At 40.6% G+C, this 21,015-nt stretch overlaps 1 protein-coding gene across 1 annotated transcript in view; it reads right to left on the minus strand.

Moving 5' to 3' along the window:
- The window catches only part of FBXL2 (F-box and leucine rich repeat protein 2), a 50,874-nt gene that overhangs the window by 20,859 nt on the left and 9,000 nt on the right, over nucleotides 1–21,015 (minus strand). The window contains exons 2-4 of the mRNA XM_054177140.1: nucleotides 19,104–19,165; nucleotides 7,254–7,308; nucleotides 2,929–3,003 (exon numbers count right to left, since the gene is read on the minus strand). Coding sequence (XP_054033115.1) covers nucleotides 2,929–3,003; nucleotides 7,254–7,308; nucleotides 19,104–19,165 — 192 coding nt within the window. The remainder of the gene's footprint in view (nucleotides 1–2,928; nucleotides 3,004–7,253; nucleotides 7,309–19,103; nucleotides 19,166–21,015) is intronic.

Raw genomic sequence — 21,015 nt, forward strand, 5'->3', positions numbered from 1 at the left:
CAACCTGGTTTATTCTATGTATGTATTCTATGTATGTATTCTAATAGCAAAGTTCTGACTAGCACTATGTGGAAGTATTTTCTTCTCAGAGCTGGTTTCTTAGTCTGAAAATGACATTCTTTATCTTATCTCTCTAAAGAATTTACAGCCAAACTAACTGAAAACCATAAAAACCAAAAATTTTAAACCTTTCCCATTAGTCAGAATTATTTCTTGGTAGAGGCCAAATACTTTGATTGTAAGGATAGTCTTCAATCTACACTGCAGGAAAAAAAGCCAAATCTTAATGCATTATTCAAAGAAAATAGACCCAAATACTGCCCTAAGTTTCCCCAAATCCACCTGTTTCTTAAGCATGTGGGGAAAAAAGAAACAATGAACAGCCTATTCAAAAAGACAAGGTAAGTGCATTCAAATGTGTTTAGCTGTCTGAATAACTCCATGTCACTCAATAAACTAGTTCTTCAAATTACCCCAGCTTACATTTGGTGTTGATCTGTTAGAGGGTAGGAATGCTCTGCAGAGGGACCTTGCCAGGCTGGACAGATGGGCAGAGTCCAAGGGCATGAGATTGAACACATCTGAGTGCCAGGTTCTACACACTGGCCACGACAACCCCATGCAGTGCTACAGGCTGGGGTCAGAGTGGCTGGAGAGCAGCCAGGCAGAAAAGGACCTAGGGGTACTGGTTGATAGTAGGCTGAATATGAGCCAGCAGTGTGCCCAGGCAGCCAAGAAGGCCAGTGGCATCCCGGCCTGTATCAGGAATAGTGTGGCCAGCAGGAGCAGGGAGGTCATTCTGCCCTGTGCTCAGCACTGGTTAGGCCACACCTTGAGTCCTGTCGACAACTACCTGAAGGGAGGTTGTAGCCAGGTGGGGGTTGGTCTCTTCTCCCAGGCAGCCAGCACCAGAACAAGAGGACATACTCTCAAGCTGTGCCAGGGGAGGTTTAGGCTGGATGTTAGGAAGAAGTTCTTCATAGAAAGAGTGATTGTCCATTGTGCTGCCCAGGGAGGTGGAGTCACCATCATGGGAGGTGTTTAGGAAGAGACTGGATGAGGTGCTTGGTGCCATGGTTAAGTTGATTAGATAGTGTTGGGTGATAGGTTGGACTCTATGATCTCAAAGGTGTTTTCCAACCTGGAAAATTCTGTTCTATTCTATTATTGAAACAAGAAATGCTAAGGCATATTTAACTTGGACTAGATTATCCCACATCTTTGTGATAAAAAACCAAACATTTTTCCTTTACAGAGTTTGTTCCCCGCACTTTATTCTCTACCACAAGGTCATAAATATGAATCATTTCATATAACCTAATTTTTCATTATTTATAGTCTCAGATCAAGTTACTGCTTGATGTCATGTGAAACATCACTGAACAGTGCAACACCCAACTGAGCAAGATGTTGCCAAGTAAAATAAGCAGCTTTTACCTGTCTTAAACCTATAACCAGGGGGGAAAAAAGCTACTAAAAAAGATGAAGAAAAAGCAGAGTTCTTAGGCAGCAAATGTGAAAGTCTATATCATTTGAAACTACTTTAAGTAATTATTGCTGGTTTCACATACTCTTATGAATAAATTTAGGGCATTTATATTACAGCTATACTCACATCTACCAAAGTAACTGAATTATTCCAAACTACAATAGATACTTACAGCAAAAGAGGATCATAATTTAATCGCTTATCCTGAATCCCATGCTACAAACACAGCACCTCAAAGGGCAACACCATTACATACAATGTAAGACAAACATACTGAAAACATAAAAGTCCAATAGTGTGTTTCTAAATAGCAGAAAGGTTTCAGACAAGGAAAAGGCCAACTAACAGAAGGATCAGAAAGACTTGTTTTCTTCATTATTTCTTAGCAGTTGAGAAACAAAAGCTTTTTAAAGGCAACTGAGAAAACGACATTAAAAGTGCAAGTCACATTTAGATAGAGGCAGATACCAAAATATTTCTCCTGTGTCTCTAAATTTCTCAGGTTTAACATCCATATAGCAGAGGAGTTGGAAATGAAAGAGAGTGGTGAAAAAAAAGTGGTCTATATAATACTGTAAATCTTGAGGAGTAATTTGAAAAACTGTTAGCAAAATATACCAACTGAAACCCACCTAAATGTCTTTTATGCAACTAAAAAGCTAAAGCATAAAATCCAGAATCAAATTAATTAATCAAATTAATTGTGTCATCAAATTAAAAAATAATGAGGCAGGTCAGTTAAGGAACTGTTATCTCCCCATGGATTTTTGTCTTCGTTTTCAGATGTTATATTTTATTGTTATGCACGTCCACGTTAGCACTAATGTGACAAGTTTCTCTTAGATAAGACAAGACTGTTCTAATCCTCTCATTCTATGCAGAAAAGGCCTGAAATCCACATGTACCTGCATTTCAGGCAGGGTTCAAACTCTACAAAATGTTCACAAAGTGCTAGTTGAATACACACCAGATCAAATCTAGGCAAGCCAGTGGTAAGAGAAGTCATTCAGCATTTCACCGTTTTGATCTCCTACAGCCAAGCATCCAGAGAGCTTTCAGCACTAGATGGCATAGCCTCACAGGGACTTGGGACCAGCAACAGTATTATCTTTTAGATCATCATAAATGTGATTCTGATGATTTCACTCTACCCAGAGGCACTATTTGTTACCCTGACTTTCAGGAAATCAGCAGCTTTGAAATTCTAGAGCCCTGCACATATACGAATATGCAAGACATCTGATACATAGCTGGCAATCAGAACTGAAATATTCAGTGTAAAACAAAGGCAGAGTCCTTGTCTATTTACTCCTTCACAGCAGCAGTATCTTAAACTTCAGCCTTTGAAATGTGTGAAGGCAAGCACAGCCTATGGGATACTCAAAATGGGCTGTGCTTAAACATCACCATAGGAATGAAAAAAATCCCAAGACACTAACCTCTATATCCGTTTGAAAGTTAAAGAGATCTATTCTTTGCCAGTTGCTTCCATCCAGAGCTAAAACGTTCCATGCCTGCAGAAAACACAGTGCATTTATTACCTCCACTGCCTGCCCCCTTCATTTTCCTTTCAGTAAGTCAAATAAAATTAATTTAAATATAACAAAATATAGGATTTCAGATAGCATTTGTTTATAAGAAAAAGAATTGTAGGTATTATCAGTTAGAAAATATCAACTCGTTTGAAGCATAGAATGTGTGGAAATACATCTCAAACCTCCTAAATGGATCACACTTCAGAAGCAATTTTATGTCAGTAAATGATGCAGGAAAGCAAGAAATTAAATGTCAAGTACATACATGAGTACAGCAGGATTTCATCCTCCATTTCTAAAAACACTTTTGTAAATTTGTCTAACAAGATACTCTGTCTGTATCTATATGGGGGAAAGTCTCTGCAGGTGAGACTCCTTCCAATAAAACCACTAGTTACTGTTCTGAAAGAAACAGAAACCTTTCAGAAAACTGCTGACTTTCCACTGGCCTTTCCTTTACTCGTGTGTTTGAGAATTTGTCCTTCACTGTTGAAGCAATACTTCTTCAAAGTATATAAAAAAAAAAAGTCAGAGAAACACAAATGGATTTGGAAAAATGAAAAAAAAATAAATAATACCATATCCAACTGACAAGCAGTTCTGAAAGAAAAATGCAACTTATTTAATCACTTCAGTTCTCTTCCACTGTTTGTTAGGGCTTTAACTGAGCGTGGTGGTGAGAGAAAGCATTCAGTTCTCCCCCCCACCCCAACCCACAGCTAACTCAGTCGGAGAAGCAAAAATGGAAAAGAGCTGTATTTTACAAGCAGGATGAAATGCAGTGAATATATACACAACATACAGTATTTACAATATATACAAAAATATACAGCAAAGAATGTAACACAGAAAACCTGCCCTCCTCCAGCAAGGAGGGTCCCCCCCAAAACCCCCTCCCTTTTTTCCCAAAAAGGGTTAGAGAAAGAGAAATAACTATTAAGGAGGAAATTCTGTTAGTTAAAAGCGTATGCTCAGGAAAGGAAAAAAAAAGAATTAGTTTCATATCTCATTAGTTGAAGGTCAGCGCCAAGCTCAGAAAGAGAAACAGCAGCTGTTCAGACTCAGACTCCAAACAGACAGAGACTGACTGAGACTCAAACTGAACTAAAACTGAAATTTAAAATTACATTCTACCAATCTACCAATGAAATTCATTTAGAATTATCTTCATATTCCCTATTACACCAAAACATTCAGCTAGAGTGTCTCAGCAACTGTCCCTTTCTTAAAGGCGTAGCCTAAAACGGTCACAATCCACCCCTTCATTGGCTGTTCGTACTGTCCATCTTATCTAAAACAATATCTACAATTTGTAAGTGAAGTTCATAGTCCATTTCGGCTATCCTCAGGTGTAGATGATTCAGAAGTCCAAGAAAGTCAGGAAACAAGAAAACAGAAAACAGTTTGTTTCTTCACAGACAAAGCGAAGAAAAGGGATCAAGGACTCTCAGTTGACTCAGGGCTCTCAGGGTTCTCAGGGTTCATGCACCATAGTTTCCTCATGGATTCTTCCTTTGGGTGCGATGTATCTGTACAATAGTCTAAAATTAAACTCTCTCAGCTAAAGCTAAATTTCTTTGAGGAATACACTGAATTTCACCATTCTCTTGCATTACCCAGTAAGTGCGACCAGGACCTTCAGCTGAAACCACCCCTCGGACAGGTTTAGCCTCTCCTGAGGGACAAAACACCCAAACAGTTTTGCCTAACAGATTCTTTTCTCTAACAACAGGAACTCTATCACCTTCTACTTTCTGTAGCATACCTGAGTGTGCAGGTCCAGCTCGGTTCACTGAACCTCTACTATTCACCAGCCAGGTTGCTTGTGCTAAATGTTTTTCCCTGTTTTTCAAAGATCCACCTCCCATGGCTTTGAGAGTGGTCTTCAGCAAACCATTGTAGCATTCAATCTTCCCTGCAGCTGGTGCATAGTAGGGGATATGGAATATCCACTCACTGCCATGCTCTTTGGCCCAGTTCTTCACAAGATTGTTTTTGAAGTGAGTTCCGTTTTCTGACTCAATCCTCTCTGCAGTTCTGTGTCTCCACAGGATTTGTCTCTCCAGACCGAGAATGGTGTTGTGTGCAGTTGATGTCCTGACGAATCGTGAGCCCACTGAGCTAAGAATATCTCACCTCGGTGTTTCCAGTCGAGATCAAGATCAGAGTCCATGTCTACTTGAGAAACTCTTGCAGCTAAATCTGCCTGATGGTTGTGTTGCTGTTCCTCAGTAGCTTTGCTTTTAGGAATGTGAGTGTCAATGGCATCTGTGCCACACAGCCAGCACTACAAAAATGTGCTCTCCAGACTGGCAGAAGCTTCTCATAATTAAGCCAGTTTTCAGCCAAAGAAGGAAGCCAGGATTTTTCAGACTTGCATACTGAAGAAGAGCTACAACTACAGCCCATGGCAGGATGGTCTGCTTTTCAAAAGTGCTAAGCACAATCAGTAACTTTTAATGCAAGGGGGAAACCAGCTCATTTGAACTCAGGAATCAGGGCTGGCTTAATTCAGCTAGGGAAAGCAGCCTGGATAGTCACTGTTCTGGGTTGGTAGCAAGGAGTAGAGGAAAACATAGGTTGGACTTGATGATCTCGAAGGTCTTTTCCAACCTGGTTAATTCTATTCTATTCTATTCTATTCTATTCTATTCTATTCTATTCTATTCTATTCTATTCTATTCTATTCTATTCTATTCTATTCAATGTGTCTCACCTTCACTGGAATTCTCTCGATTTGATCAGCAATGTCCTGCCACAGGTCAGCTGTTTGATGAGCTTTTTAGCAAGACCAGTTCCTACAGGAATTTCATCAGGATTCAGAGTTTCATGGTTACCATAGAGTACCTCTCTGACAGCAAATTCTCTCAGACGCTTAATTCCCTCATCCATGGTAGTCCAGGGTTTAGGATTCCATGGAAGATCATCTCGGGATGGGTATCTCATGAGTGCTGTCAATAAAAAGCGTACCCACAGAGAAACCTTACCGAGAGACCTGCCTAGATGTCTATCTATTCCATTATCCTTTGAGGGAGTGCCTAGCTGAGATGCTGACTTATCTCCCACTATTAGAGCTGGTGCACCTGTATCTAACCATCTACCAAGCCAAGCTAGAACTGGCTCATTCTCTGCTCTGATGTAATCCTTCCACACATGTCTCAATTCTTGCCTCGGTGCTGAAGCGTTTTGAATATGATCCTCTTCCTCATCTGTCTCATCCTCCTGAAATTATTGTCCCCATGCTCCTGCTGCCGCTCTCTTAAGGATGTCTTTAAGCTCAGAAGCACCTCCAATGAAATTCGTTTAGAATTATCTTTGTTTTCCTTATTACACCAAAACATTCAGCTAGAGTGTCTCAGTAACTGTCCCTTTCTTAAAGGCGCAGCATAAAACTGTCACACTGAGGGTTTAACAAAACCTGAGGTTGGCCAACTTAGCAAAACCTACTGAAGTTGCAGGCCAGGTGATATGGGTGTAGGAAGGAAATAGTTACATGATGATGCAATAAAACAGAGAAACAAGAAAAACCCAATTAACAAAAAACACACCAGGAAAAAAATAGCAACTGACCAAACCTCATTAAGACAAGGAGGAAAGGTATGAAATAAAAAAAAGTTCATTCATGCTGTATAAGAATACACTTCATTATACACACTTGATGCAGGAACAGAACATTATTAGTTTTAATTCAAGAAAACAATAATCAAGGTGAGCTAAACAAGAAAGCTTACTTAGCATGCTTTCTCTGCTTTCTGTATGCTTCTTTCCTCTACTAGTAGTCCATCTACTTAACACCTTTGATACTCAGCATGTAACCAACGTGGATGTACTTCTTAGATACATGGTGCACATTAACCGAACTACATGGAATTTTAAGCAGAAAATGCATCTGGGAAATAGTGTTATACAGCTGCGTGCTTCATAACAAGCAAATGCCATCCTGCCAAATTGGGCTTAATCCTCTCTCCAGATATTGTGCATATACAACTGGGTATCTTTTCCATAGCCTTTAAACAGAAGTCCAGTAGATAGCAACTGAGTCCACATCTGAATGCAAAACCAGACCCACTACTTATTTGTTTTAATAAACACAGAAATTGAGAGAACTATTTGATTATTGTTTGGGTTTTTTTGAGAGGGAGAAAATTGCCCTAAACCCCATGATTTGCACATAATTAAGCGAATAACATCCCACAGAACAGAAGACTCCAAGAGAAACGCATACATACCTTGGAAACTTGTGCACAGCGACACAAAGTAACTATGTCCAAGAAAGAAAATATTCTAGGAAGATAGGAAAAAACAACAATTAAAACATTTTGTTATGAAGTCAAACTAATATGTGGATTGAAATTTCTGTAGTTCTGTGGAAGGACATCAGTTACACAAGAAGCAAATTAAATGTAACATGAGTGCTTTACCTAATGATTTTATTGTTGAGATTTAAGGATTAATACCACAGCTATCGTGAAAGGCAGAACCAACATATTAGAACCAGCAGGTGCTGTCTCTGAAAAAGCAATTTTCTGTTCCCCCCTCCTTACTACCTGAACATATCACAGTATCACAGTAACTAAGGTTGGAAGAGACCCCAAGGATCATCAAGTCCAACCTGTTCCAACAGACCTCACAACTAGATCATAGCACCAAGTGCCATGTACGAATGATACCAAATTCTTTTTCTCTCCTTTAAATTCAGAGAAACTGGCTTATACACCTTTAATTATGCTACAGTTACAGGGAAGATTTTTAGAAGCTGATGAAGAGAAAGAATTGGAAAACACCATAGAAGTAAACCCAAGTTCAAAAGTATTGAAGTACCAACACAAAGAAAGATGAAACCATTTTCTAAAGGGGATGCACAATGACTACCAAGCCCAACACAGTCAGCATCTTCTTTTAGTTTACCAAAACCAACTAAAACTGAAAATGCAGCATTGCCATTCTAACCATGGAACCAGTTCCCCAAGGTTGCCAACTTCGAATAATTTTCTGAAAGAAATTTTTCAGCGTCACAATTAATTTTGCTAAATACCAATTCCAAATGACAATTACATTTGTTCAACTGATGTTCTCAGCTTAAGCATACAACAGAGATCCTACTCCAAAATACATTTCTATTACAGAGATTGCAAGATATGAAATATAGGAAAGCTGTTACTGCAATTCACTTACAAACTTGCCAATTAACTTTTTCAGGCATCAAAACAATGAACAGTAATAATAAAAATTTCATCTTCTAGTGAGATGTTAACACAGAGAAGCAAACAACTGGTAAGAGATATGGAATTTAATAATCTAAAACTCTGGTTACTATTTTCCAAGTGGAAATTTAAAGCTAGAGCTTGAAATGGATGCCTGCATCTTAAGTGTTGTGATTTTAAAAGTCAAAAATTGTAATGGAAGTTAATGGAAGTACTTCTTGAACACAACAGCCTTCTGAACGCTTATATTATGATCACTTCAGATACTCGTTTTCCAGCATTTCATTAACACATGAAAGACTTGTTTCTTTTCCACCACACAGTAATACATTTTCTCAGAAAACCTATTAGTCATGCAAAGAGCAGGACAGATATTCCCAGAAGCTATGAAATAATTTATAAAACCCCACTGATAACATTTATTTTGAATTCCCCTTGCCCCCCTGCTGTGAGGCAAAGGGCAGATGATGAAGGTGTGATTATGCTAGAGAGCTGCAAAAGCTCCTTGGCTTGTAGAGGCTTCTTCGTAGTGCCACTGGATGAGTGGAATCAGAGAAGGATTTCTGCAGATTTACAGAAGCTGAGACATAAAATACAGATTTCTATGTAATTTGCAAATAAAAAGAAAGGTTGTGACAAACCATTTCATGTCACAATGCCCTTGCCTAAATGAAGAATGTGACATGCTTCAGAAGTGATGTATCAAGTTCTACTGAAATAAGAAACAAAAGAAGAAACTGTATGATGCCAAAGACAGTATTTTAGGTATTTCACATATCCCCACTACTCTTGAGTTGTCTGGCAGACTGTCTTCATGCTTGACTGTTTAGTGCTGTTAAGAGATTAATGTTGAAGTAAATTAAAAACAAAAGCAGAACAGATGTATTTATTTATGCTCCATTCTGTATGAGGTGACATTTTAAAAAGTCAGAGGTTAAAAGAGGTCACTCTGTGCTAAAAGCAGAAATATTTTTTCAAATGTAATGCTGCTGGCTTTTTAATTTTTGTTCTAAAGAAGAAATATTTTGCAAGGTGGCCCAAGCTGCTCCCATCAAGATAGGTAACAACATTAGGACACACTATAGCACAGCAAAATCATATTATTCATTAAATACTATGATAGGTAAGACACTCTAGAAAATTCTTTTATAATTCCAAGAAGTCATTTTGTTAACTTGCTTGCAAACATTTTTTTCCCACACTTTTCTATTTACCTTCTGTAATATAATCATACAAGTGAACCACTACCTTCTCTACTTGCAGTCCCACAGAACTCCTGTCAAACACTTACCCTTTAGGGAAATTAGCCAACATGACACAAGACTGAAGGATTTCAAGCCTTAGAAAGTCTTTAAAAGACTTTAAAGTCTTTAAATGCAACAAAGAAGCTGAGACGGAGAGTGCAACCCTGACACAGTCAATTACCTGTCAGTGTCAGACATTGCCTTAGGGTGAAGGGCTGTGTCAGCAAGCACTTGTAATTTCAAAAAGTGGAAAAAAACAGCAAGTAGGGCAGCTGATGGCTGTATAGCACTTCTGTCCTCCATAGCTACAGAGATGGAAGCTAGTAGAGCCAGCAGTAGGATTAATTTCTACTTAAGTCTTTGGCACAGATTATTATAGAGGGAAACTGAAAGTTAATAGATCCACAGAAAAGTTTAGAATCATCTGTTCCAGTATCACAGCCTATTAAATTCTCCATAGCTACCCTGTATCAAGCTTAAGAGAGAGAACCCACTCACCAACAACTGAAGCTTTTCAAAACCTTCCATCCCTAAGCACACACCAACTCTGGGCATATCCCATGAGTTAGGCCCTGGAGATCTTGCAGTATTCATAGGAGCTGCAGCAACGTGAGCTTCATGCCAAAGGCACAAAACATTGTACAAACTCACAGTTCCTTGACTCCTTTATGGCAAACTTGTATTTGGCTAAAGCCCAGCTTTCAGGAAAGGATCCATTCTTAATTCAAAAGCCTTCAAGAGATGGAAAATCACCACCACCTCTGGTAGTTTGTTCCACTGGTTAATCTCTGTTAAATGTTTGCCTTATTTGCAAGGTGAATGTCTGACTTACAGATTTATGCCTTTTTCCTACTTTTCTTCACCAAATTAAAGCGTGCTCTAGCAGTCAGCTTTCTCTTCATCAAGTTATAAAGCCACTTATCATGTCATATTTAATTATTTGTAATAATCTTTTGACTTCAAGTCTTTAAATCTCATTTTCTCTGCACATTATTTTTCTAGTATGTTTCTTCAAATGTAGCCCTCAGAAGCATGTGCAGCACTAAACAATTTATTGACAATATGGCACACAGACATGAAGTATGATTGCACTACCCCCATTCTCAGAGCCAATTCAGGCCCCTGTACCAGCCTTTTAGACAGCACCAGACAGGAGTCTTTCAGCACCTTATCCACTGCAAACATGCTCTTCTGAAAGTCCTCCTTATGAATGTAAACGTAACATGGAAGAGTAGAGCCTACACACAGGAAAACATATCACAGAGATACAAAGGACAACATTTGCAGATCTGAATTTCCTCTTTTACCATGTTTTCCCCCAAACCTTTCTGGAAGAATGCCCAAGCATGCTCTGTTAACAAGCAACAGGGCAAAAGAGCACCTAGTTGTGAACTACACATCTCATCACAACTCATCACTTTTCAACGCAGACGGTCACAAAGTCTCAGGTCCCCCACAGAAGCTGTGCTGTTATTTCTCCTAAAAGGTCATAATCAGTAAATTAAAATTGTAATGATGCATGTGGAAGGTTTTTCCGGTCATCCCCCATTTTACTAAACACCATACTGAGGTATGAGACATCTCACCCTTAGCTGCAGTCCAGCACTAACCTACAAACACATACAGTAAAAATATGGAGGTTAGAAAATACATAGATAAATAATTTGTAGCCATAACCCATAAAAGTAGAATTTTGCATGCATAGATTATACTTACATGACCAAATTAACAATGCTGGGGTTTGGTATACTTTTGAATTTCACCAACTTTGCTGGTAAAGTTGGAGCTGGTAAACCTGCCCCACTGTTAAATTCCAGCAATACCTTATTGAGTAAAACCACATACTACTTGCCTTGGCAAATGTGATGCATATTAAAATCTTAAGGAATCTGACTATTTAATAAGAAAAAAAGTGTCTTTCAGTTCATTTCAGTCAGGCCTGTTTTCAGCAGCATGTCACAAAAGGCTGACAAATAGCTATATCTCTAAGAGAGACATATCCACTGACCTCCCAGGTCAATTATGAAAACAAACTCCTTTTTACTAGGGACATGCTACTTTCAGTAAAGCACTTAAATTAGAAACCTTGAGACATTCCAAAACTTTCCAGTAACTTTTACTTCTGAAATTTCCACTTGTAAAGCTCTCAAGCTAAGATGCCTTTCTCAGCAAATCTACATAGCGAGTCCTTCAATAACAAATGCGGTACCAACCCCCCATTTCTTTACAAGTCAAACCTCCTTTTACCAAGATGCTTATTGCTACACAGCCCTGACACGAGCCCCCACTAGCGATTGCAAAAGAACACCCTTTCAACAGGATGCCTAGCACCTGTTTGTAGCTGAAACGTTAAGTCAGCTTTGTCAACAACTAATCAGCTCTGCTGAGCCATTTTGTAACTACAGGACAGCATCTAACTCCTTATAGCCCATACATTATCCACAAGAAAAGTGAATCATATTACTTGCTCCCTAAAACAAAATAAAAATTTTACTTATTTGCAAACTATGGACATATGTATCACAACCTTTTCAGTGCCTATTTCTCTTAGTATCTGAAGCTCAGATTATCAACGATAAACTAAGAAACCAACGATAAATTCAAGAAGGGCCAGTTCAGGACACAGCAACTACAGCACACAGTAATTTCTTCTGCGGCGTCAGGTGTGTAGCTAATAGATACAACTATGCCATGTAAATCACAGAGTACCTTTAGTCTGAAAAGGAAGTCCAGGAGATAGCACGTGAATGCATCCCCGTTGCACACTTAATTTATATTTACTCAGGTATCAAGGATGCATAATACAACAGAAAAGGTCACATTTTTGCAACCTTTTAAAGGTCACAGTAAAGACTCAAACACAACATTTATATATTCCAAGTGTCCAAGAAAAGTCCAAGCCATGAAACAGATTTTTTTTCTCATGCTTCACAAAGAGTCAGATGCATGCTAGAATCAGTTTCAACATCCTTGTTTAGATATGGTTCAAAGTAGCTGGTGACCTAACAGGTTTGATCAGTTGCTTCACTGCATCAGTTATCTTGTGTCATATAATGGCAGGATGCAAGAATCACAGAATTAACCAGGTTGGAAAAGACATCCAAGATCATCAAGTCCAACCTATCACCCAACACCATCTAACCAACTAAACCATGGCACTAAGTGCATCATCCAGCCTTATTTTAAACGCTTCCAGGGCCAGTGACTCCACCAGCACATTCCAATGGCCAGTATCTCCTTTTGTGAAGAATTTCTTCCTAACATCCAACCTAAACTGCAAAATTGTTTTGGAATCATAGAATTGTTGGGGTTGGAGAGGACCTCAAGGATTATGCAGTTCCAACCCACTCCCATAGGCAGCGACACCTCACACTGGATCAGGTTGCTCAGAGCCACATCCAGCCTGGCCTTAGAAACTCCCAGGGATGAGGTTTCCACCACCTCCCTGGGCAACCTGTTCCAGTGTCTCACCACCCTCATGGTGAAGAACTTCTTCCTAACATCCAATTTGAATCTATCCATTTCTTTTTTTCATTCTCCCCAGTCCTATCATTACCTGACACTATAAAGTCCCTCATCTGCCCCATTTCCCCCCTTTTTCCCCTCAAATCCAGAGCACCTGGGCTTGAGCACTCTGTTGGAGTCTCCTCCCACCCCAGGTGTGGCCACTTGGCCCTCCCCACCCACTCCCCTTTTTAATCGCCCCCCAGGAAAGGCAGAAGCCCCAAGCTGAGCCTATGTGGGCTGAGGGATCCTCCTCTCATCACTGGTGAGCGCCCATGGTGCACACTGGGTGATGCTGGTAGTGACAACAAAGGCTGGGGGGCCTGGTGGCCCCCTGGTTGTTAGGAACAACATTGATTGCTACTCCTGTATCATCCACGGGTGCTGGCTGGGGCTGAGCTCCTCTGTGTGGTATCTTGGCTGGTGAGGGTCTTGCCCCCAGCTCTGGGATGGGTGCAGGAATGGTGGTGGTGGAGCAGGAGCTGTTCAGTCAGATGATATTATGCTCATTACACTTTTTGGGTTTTTGTGGGTTTTGGGTAGGGTTTTGGGTTTTTTTTTGTTGGCTTGTGGGTTTTTTTAAATGCCATAAAAATGATCTTTGGATTTGAGAATGAGGCAAGTCACCTGATTTACCTACAAATTAAGTGGTATCAAGCTAACAACACCTCCATGCTCATCCTTCATGTCTTCCTAAAAGTATTTGTGGAGGCGAATGATCTAGGTTTCTAACTTTAAAAGCCTCATGGATTGTCTGATTTAGTCACTTGTAAGTGCTGCATGAGCTGCAATATCCTGTGATGTATAGAAGCCTGTATGCTATACCTCACATGAACTTGATGAGAAGGTTTTTTTATCACTGTTGCAGCTACAGCTGCTTTGATATAGAGCACAGGCTTGTTCACCCCCCTTTCCTCCCCCCCCTTCCCTGGGGAGGGTAGAGGGTGGCAAACAGCAGTCAGTCTGTAATGAAAAATGGGGCTCAGCTGCTGATTTCTCATGTACAGAAAGGGACATGATAAATGAGAAATTAACTACTGCTTATGGGCAGGCAGGGATCCACCAAAGGAGACCGATCCTAGGGAGGACATCTCATGCAGCCATACAAGCTGGGGACCACCGGACTCAAAAGTAGTTTTGCAGACAAGGACTTAGAGCTTCTGGTGAGTACATTAAAAAAACAAGGTTGAAGAGGGGATCTTATTGGTATGTATAAGTATCTGACAGGAGGGAATACAGATGACCCACTTCTCTCAGTAGTGTCCAGTGACACAGAAGACAAAAGCTAAAATACAAGAAATTCCAATTCAGTGAAAGAAAACTTTATTTCTTCAGGGCATGCTGCCAAACATCAGACAAGGCTGACTAAAGAGTTTATCAAGTATCTGGGCTTTAACACACTCAAACTCAACTGGACAATGCCAAGAACAATCCTGCTCCAGCTGATGCTTTCAGCAGAAAAGATGAACTAGATGATCTCCACAGTTCATTTGCAGCTTTAGCTGGACTTTTTAAAATATAAATGCTAAGTGATTTTATGAAGTACAGATTTGGCAACTGTAATACATCTCACTAAATAAAAACAGCTTAATGGTTTGCTCAGAGTGGTTCAACTTGTAGCTCACAGTCCAAATCCAATCTACTTGCCAATCCAAGTACCCTACAGTCTATTTTTCCCTGGGAGCAAGGAGATTACATGGTTTGGGCACTGAACAGCCCAAAATCACTATACCCACCCTGCACACTAGTGGCTAGGTAAAGGTGTGGAAAAACAACATGAAACACTCCTAGTACAGCCTAGGAATGCTCCATAAACATTATGGAAAACTTGGTTAGTTGCTGAACTAAGATTTAGGAGACTTGATCCAACCTGTATCTCTGCTACAGGTCCAGAGGATGACCTTCAACAAGAAACTTGACATGATCCTTGTGGTCCCTTCCAACCCTGACTGATTCTATGATTCTAACTCCTTTCTCTCTCTTGGGACAGGGGGTTTGGGGGGACAGTGGAACAGGCTTCTGTGGTCTTTTGACCAGGGGGCTTTTGGGGTTGTTTGCTAATTGTAAATACCTGTGTAATACTGTGTAAATCCTGTGTATTTTGTACATATTCATTGCATTCCATTGTAGAGTGTAGTTTTGCTTGTAATTACAGCTTCATTTGCTTCTGAGTTGGTCTGACTAAAAGTTAATGCTGTGGGGAGACTTCAACCCACCACACTCCTCCTTCAGATGCTTGCATTTACTTCCAATTTTTCCAGCGTGACTAATCATGTCACAGCCATGTTCTTAATGAGAAGTAGTACCTGTACTTCAAGCAGGTAATGCTATGTAAGTCTACTTATAAGGAAGTCCCAACTATTCAAGCAGAAACATTGAAGAAAGCATTTCCTCTCCAAAATTCACAAATCTTACCCTGCATCTTGACAAAAAATTTCTCCTCCGCTCCCAAATCTCCCAGTTTACAAGAGCACTGGCATGCAACTTGCTGCATGTCCTTGGAGCCTCTCACTCACATTTTAGAAGGAATTCCATCTGAAACATCTCTGCCTGTAACATTTAAGTTTTAAGCTTATTCTTGTATTTATTTGTGAACAAACCCAAATCACTTAAACATGGTGAATAGAGAATGGCAGCTACCTATTCCAGTTTCAAAAGGTGAAATGTAATTGATCATGTAATCATTTGCAAGCGTTCAGAGTCTTGTAGAAAGAAGCCAGAAGATGTGTACAAAGTGCCAACTGGTGAGGCAAAGAACCGAAAAACATAAACTTTCATCTGGAACAGTGTTTGTTTTCTTACAAATTTTTACCAGCATCTATGTGTAGCAGTGTGGAGAAAAGGTCAGCACAAAACTTTTCCATATTCAGCACAGCAGGGTGACTACTAAGATATCCAGTGAGTCTTTATTTGTCTCTGACTGTAAGTTCTGCCCTGAATTTGAGGTAAATCACTGTAAAGTTTTAAAACCCAATTCCACTTCAGAATCATTGGAATTTTTTTCCAGCCAAAGCTGCTTAAACAGAAAATTGCAAGTCACTGGATTCTCTGTGTGTATTTGAGCTTAGATACACCACTTTGAAGGCCAAAGGCAGAAAGAAACCAAGTAACTATGCCTTTCGACATCCAGCCAAGCACATGAAAACAAATACAAATGGTACTGGTAGTGTGACATTATTTATCGACTGCTGCCAACGCACATGAGAATTTTGAGAACAGAGCAAGTCTTAAACAGGCCTGAAGAGTTACAATTCTGTCTTTTCCTTGGCTAAGGATTGAAACACTCTTCACTCTTTCAAGAGGCTTTATCTTGTCTGTGACTTGTGCCTGTGGTTCATTCTGTTTGGTTGGTTTTCTGATCGCTTTTTTGGAGGCGAAGCAAAGACCATTGGAAATGAGTTTATGATTTCACAGCAGCAACTCTGGGTTTGATTTGCTATTCCTGTTTGCTTCCTGTCAACATTGGTCTCCATATTTCTAGTTAACCATTTTCTACATTGTGTAGTTAGTGTAAGATTGGAGTAATTCCTTGGACAGATGTTATTTCAGGCATGCTGTACCAAAAGACAGACTTTACTTAATGGAAGTTACTGCTACAAGGCATGATTTGATTTCCTTTTACAGAAATCATCATTTGTGCAAATAAACCAAAAGAAAGTAAGTTTTACTTTCAAAAGCAACTCCTATACAGTCAGCTTGGTTCCTAAACTGTATGAATGCTGTTGATGTATCAGTTTGGTAGTTCCCCATTCTAAATAGCTATATTGTAGTTGCTTGGCAGACTACTGCAGAGGACTTTCAGAGAGAGGCAAAGCATGATCTAAAATGAAAATAAAATACTGCATATGCATTATAGAACTAGAATGTTTTCTTAAGATTGTCAAACACTGAGCAGCAGCCTTTGCCAACTCAGGGTGAAATACTGCCCTGTGTAATTACACAAAACCTCAAAGTGGGGAAATGGATCATGTTTGAGACAACAGATTTCCTGCCCCCCTCCCCCCCTTCAAAATATATGGACCATTTGTGTGCTTACAGAATTCTTGCCAAGTAAGCACAGTGGCAAAACCAAGCTTGTATTTTTCAGTTCTTTGACGCAACAGCCGGTACTCTGTACACCAAGATACAGCAGCCAAGTGTTATGATCATTGGCCATCTAACTAGAATAGAATAGAACTAACCAGGCTGGAAAAGATCTTTGAGATCGAGTCCAACCTATCACCCAACACCATCTAATCAACTAAACCATGGCACCAAGTGCCTTATGCAGTCTCTTCCTAAGCACCTCCAGTGACGGTGACTCCACCACCTCCCCGGGCAGCACATTCCAGTGGGCAATCTCTTTTTCTGGGAAGAATTTCTTCCTAACATCCAGCCTAAACTTCCCCTGGTGCAGCTTGAGACTGTGTCCTCTTGTTCTGGTGCTGGCTGCCTGGGAGAAGAGACCATCATCCGTCTGTCTACAACCTCCCTTCAGGTAGTTGTAGAGAGTGATAAGGTCACCCCTGGGTCTCCTCTTCTCCAGGCTAAGCAACCCCAGCTCCCTCAGCCTCTCCTCATAGGCCTTGTGTTCCAAACCCCTCACCAACTTTGTTGCCCTTCTCTGGACTCGTTCCAGCAAGTCAACATCCTCCCTAAACTGAGGGGCCCAGAACTGGACACAGTACTCGAGGTGCGGCCTAACCAGTGCAGTGTACAGGGGCAGGATGACCTCCCTGCTCCTGCTGGCCACACTGTTCCTGATGCAGGCCAGGATGCCATTGGCCCTCTTGGCTGCCTGGGCACACTGCAGGCTCATGTTCAGCCTACCATCAACCAGCACCCCCAGGTCCCTCTCCACGTGGCCGCTCTCCAGCCACTCTGACCCCAGCCTGTAGCTCTGCATGGGGTTGTTGCGGCCAATGTGCAGAACCCGGCACTTGGATGTGTTCAGTCTCATGCCGTTGGACTCTGCCCATCTGCCCAGCCTGTTGAGGTCCCTCTGCAGAGCCTCTCTACCCTCCAGCAGATCAACTCCTGCCCCCAGCTTGGTGTCATCAGCAGATTTACTGATGATGGACTCAATGCCCTCATCCAGATCATCAATAAAGATGTTAAAGAGCACAGGGCCCAGCACTGATCCTTGGGGCACGCCACTAGTGACTGACCGCCAGCTGGATGTGGCACCATTCACCACCACTCTCTGGGCTTGGCCCTCCAGCCAGTTCCTAACCCAATGCAGTTTGCTCCTGTCCAAGCCATGGGCTGACAACTTGGGCAGCAGTTTGCTATGGGGGACGGTGTCAAAGGCCTTGCTGAGGTCCAGGTAGACCACATCCACAGGCCTCCCCACATCCACAAGTCGGGTCACCTCATCACAGGAGATCAGGTTGGTCAGGCAGGACCTGCCCTTCCTAAATCCATGCTGGCTGGGCCTGATCCCTTGGCCATCCTGTAAGTGCTGTGTGATTGCACTCAGGATGACCTGTTCCATAATCTTGCCTGGCACTGAGGTCAGGCTGACAGGCCTATAATTCCCTGGCTCATCCAACCGGCCCTTCTTGTGGATGGGCACCACGCTGGCCAGCTTCCAGTCTTCTGGGACCTCTCCAGTGAGCCAGGACTGCTGGAAAATGATGGATAGTGGTTTGGCCAGCTCATCTGCCAGCTCTCTCAGCACCCTAGGATGAATTATTTGAGGTATTCTTCCACTTCAAATCAAATGGGTTGGTTTGTATAGAGGTCATTGCTTCCTGAAAAGAAATCATCAGCTCAATACTAAAAACACCATCACTAAAAACTGCACCATTATAAACAAACATGCTTGCTTGTTATAGCTAAAACGTTGGGCAGTGTGGAAAAGCTGACTATTGTGTACACCAAAGCTTTATTGACATTTTATTTCCATTTTTTTGGTATGCAAGGAAAAGATCACTATTAAATATCTCCCATAGTATAATATATAATTTGAACACATGAATGCAAATCAAGTCTAACTAAAAGAAAGCTTGAGAATTCAAAGACTGAAAACTGCTATGTTGCTGTTTATTTCAAGGCACATTTAAGAAGGACAGAATAGCACTTGATAGCCTGTGGGCCACATGAGCAATGCATGATCTTCAAATTTTCACTTCTTATGTAGAATTACCTTAACAGAAGTTCTTTTGGTAGTTTTTTGTTAATAAGGGCTTCATCATTATTTGAGAAAACCTAGAAACAGAAAGAAAAAATGTTATTAAGAAGACCAACAAGAAAAACAGGTTTTAGAGAGTCTTTTCACCTTCTACTTAGTTGTTCAATTCTTTTCAATTACTGCTAATGCAAAGTCTTCAACATTATACTCAACAGTAATACTACAGAGTTATTTCAATGTCTGCAACAAGGGCACACCCATGCATACACCTGCTCTTCCCTAGAGCTAGGACTTAATTGCACAAAAATACAGAGCAACTTAATAATCAAACAAGCAATCAGAAGATGCACTTAACTCCATAAAGAACTGTTTTAGGTCATAGCAAACCTTCTAGCAACAGCAAGACAGATTTGAACTCACACTAGTTGTCCCATTACAGGAGACAGAAGCCAGACAGAAAATGCCCCAGGGAAAAAGCAGGCAATAGTAAGATTATATAGGAAAATGCTTCCACAAAAGGAGAAAAAGAGCAATCAACAGTTAAATGGCAAAACCAAACAAAGGAGATACTGGCCACACTTACAACTTATTGTAAATACTACAGTTTGAGAAATTTTGCCAGAGGAACACAGCAATAAACCAAACAGAAGGTGAATCAGAATTTAAGGAACCATGGCACAGACTAGAGGAAGTACGGGTCACAGTGATCACTTGCCCTGTACAAAGGCCTTTATGGCAGCCATTTGCTGTCCAGATTATTAGAAACAAAATCCAGAACAAGCAATCCAAAATATCTGACGCTTTTCTAAATGCTGAAAGGTAAATATGAAAACACAAAACAGAAGCATTAAAAATGAAAGAAATCTTTTAAGAATATGCTGCTCCTGACTCAAGCATCAGAGTATCACCTATTGTGAACACACCCCACATTCTTGGTAACTATTTGTTCTGCTTCTTGGTTAAGAAAAAAAACCATCAAAAAAAATATAAAAAATCAACTAGAGGTTGCTCTGAAGAAACATCTCTGCTCAGTAGTGTGCTAAAGCAAGTAATTGTTGATAAATGTACATTTAGGAAAGAGGGAAGATGAAATCTGGGAGACACCTAAAAGCATCCGTGAAGAGAGAAGACAAAGCTACACTGAAAACAGGGCTGAATTGTTTATCAAGTGAGGAATAAAACGCAGCATTGGGTCATTGTTACCAAAGGAGGCAGCAGTTTGGAAATCCATACATTTCCCTTCTCCTGTGGGTGACAGTGGAAATCCCCTAGCTGAATTGTAAATACTGCCATATCTAAACAGCATCAAGTCTTCCAGGTTTTCACTAGCAAGAATAATATTTTAGTGCTGTTTATGCAGTAATAGGCATTGTAAAAACAAGACCTTTAAAGGAAGAGCCTGACAAAATAGAAGTTTTGTCCAGTTTTTGTTATCAAACACAAAACTGGCCAGCTTGCTGCACATCTCCTCAGGGGATGCACCTAATTGTTGCCTGTGTGATCTCCTTCATTGCACTACTGAAATTACCTCTTGCTACAGTGGCAGTGAAGTCAGCAGATCAGCTTTGCTACCCAGTGCAATTCATGAACACACTGAAGTAATGAATGGCATCCTAAAAAGCTTTCTAAGTACAGCAGAAAAATGAGGAGGAAGAAGAAATAGGAAAACAATCTTCCTTTACTATAAATCTTGGATTATCTCACATGTTACAACACAGAGTGCTCTCTCTAATGGTCAGGAAATTGCTGTGGGCTGGCACTTCCTCCAGAAATATATAATTAATGCATTAGACAGGCAGACAGGCAGAATCATTTAACACCATGCAAGCAGCAAAATGTAACCGTATCCAGGCAACAAAAGGAGTGTTAGACAGGCAAGGGATATGCATTGACAACAGAACTGAAATAAGCCATGTCAAAGACACAA

This window comes from Dryobates pubescens, chromosome 38 (genome assembly GCF_014839835.1).
Source record: "Dryobates pubescens isolate bDryPub1 chromosome 38, bDryPub1.pri, whole genome shotgun sequence".
Classification (NCBI taxonomy): domain Eukaryota; kingdom Metazoa; phylum Chordata; class Aves; order Piciformes; family Picidae; genus Dryobates; species Dryobates pubescens.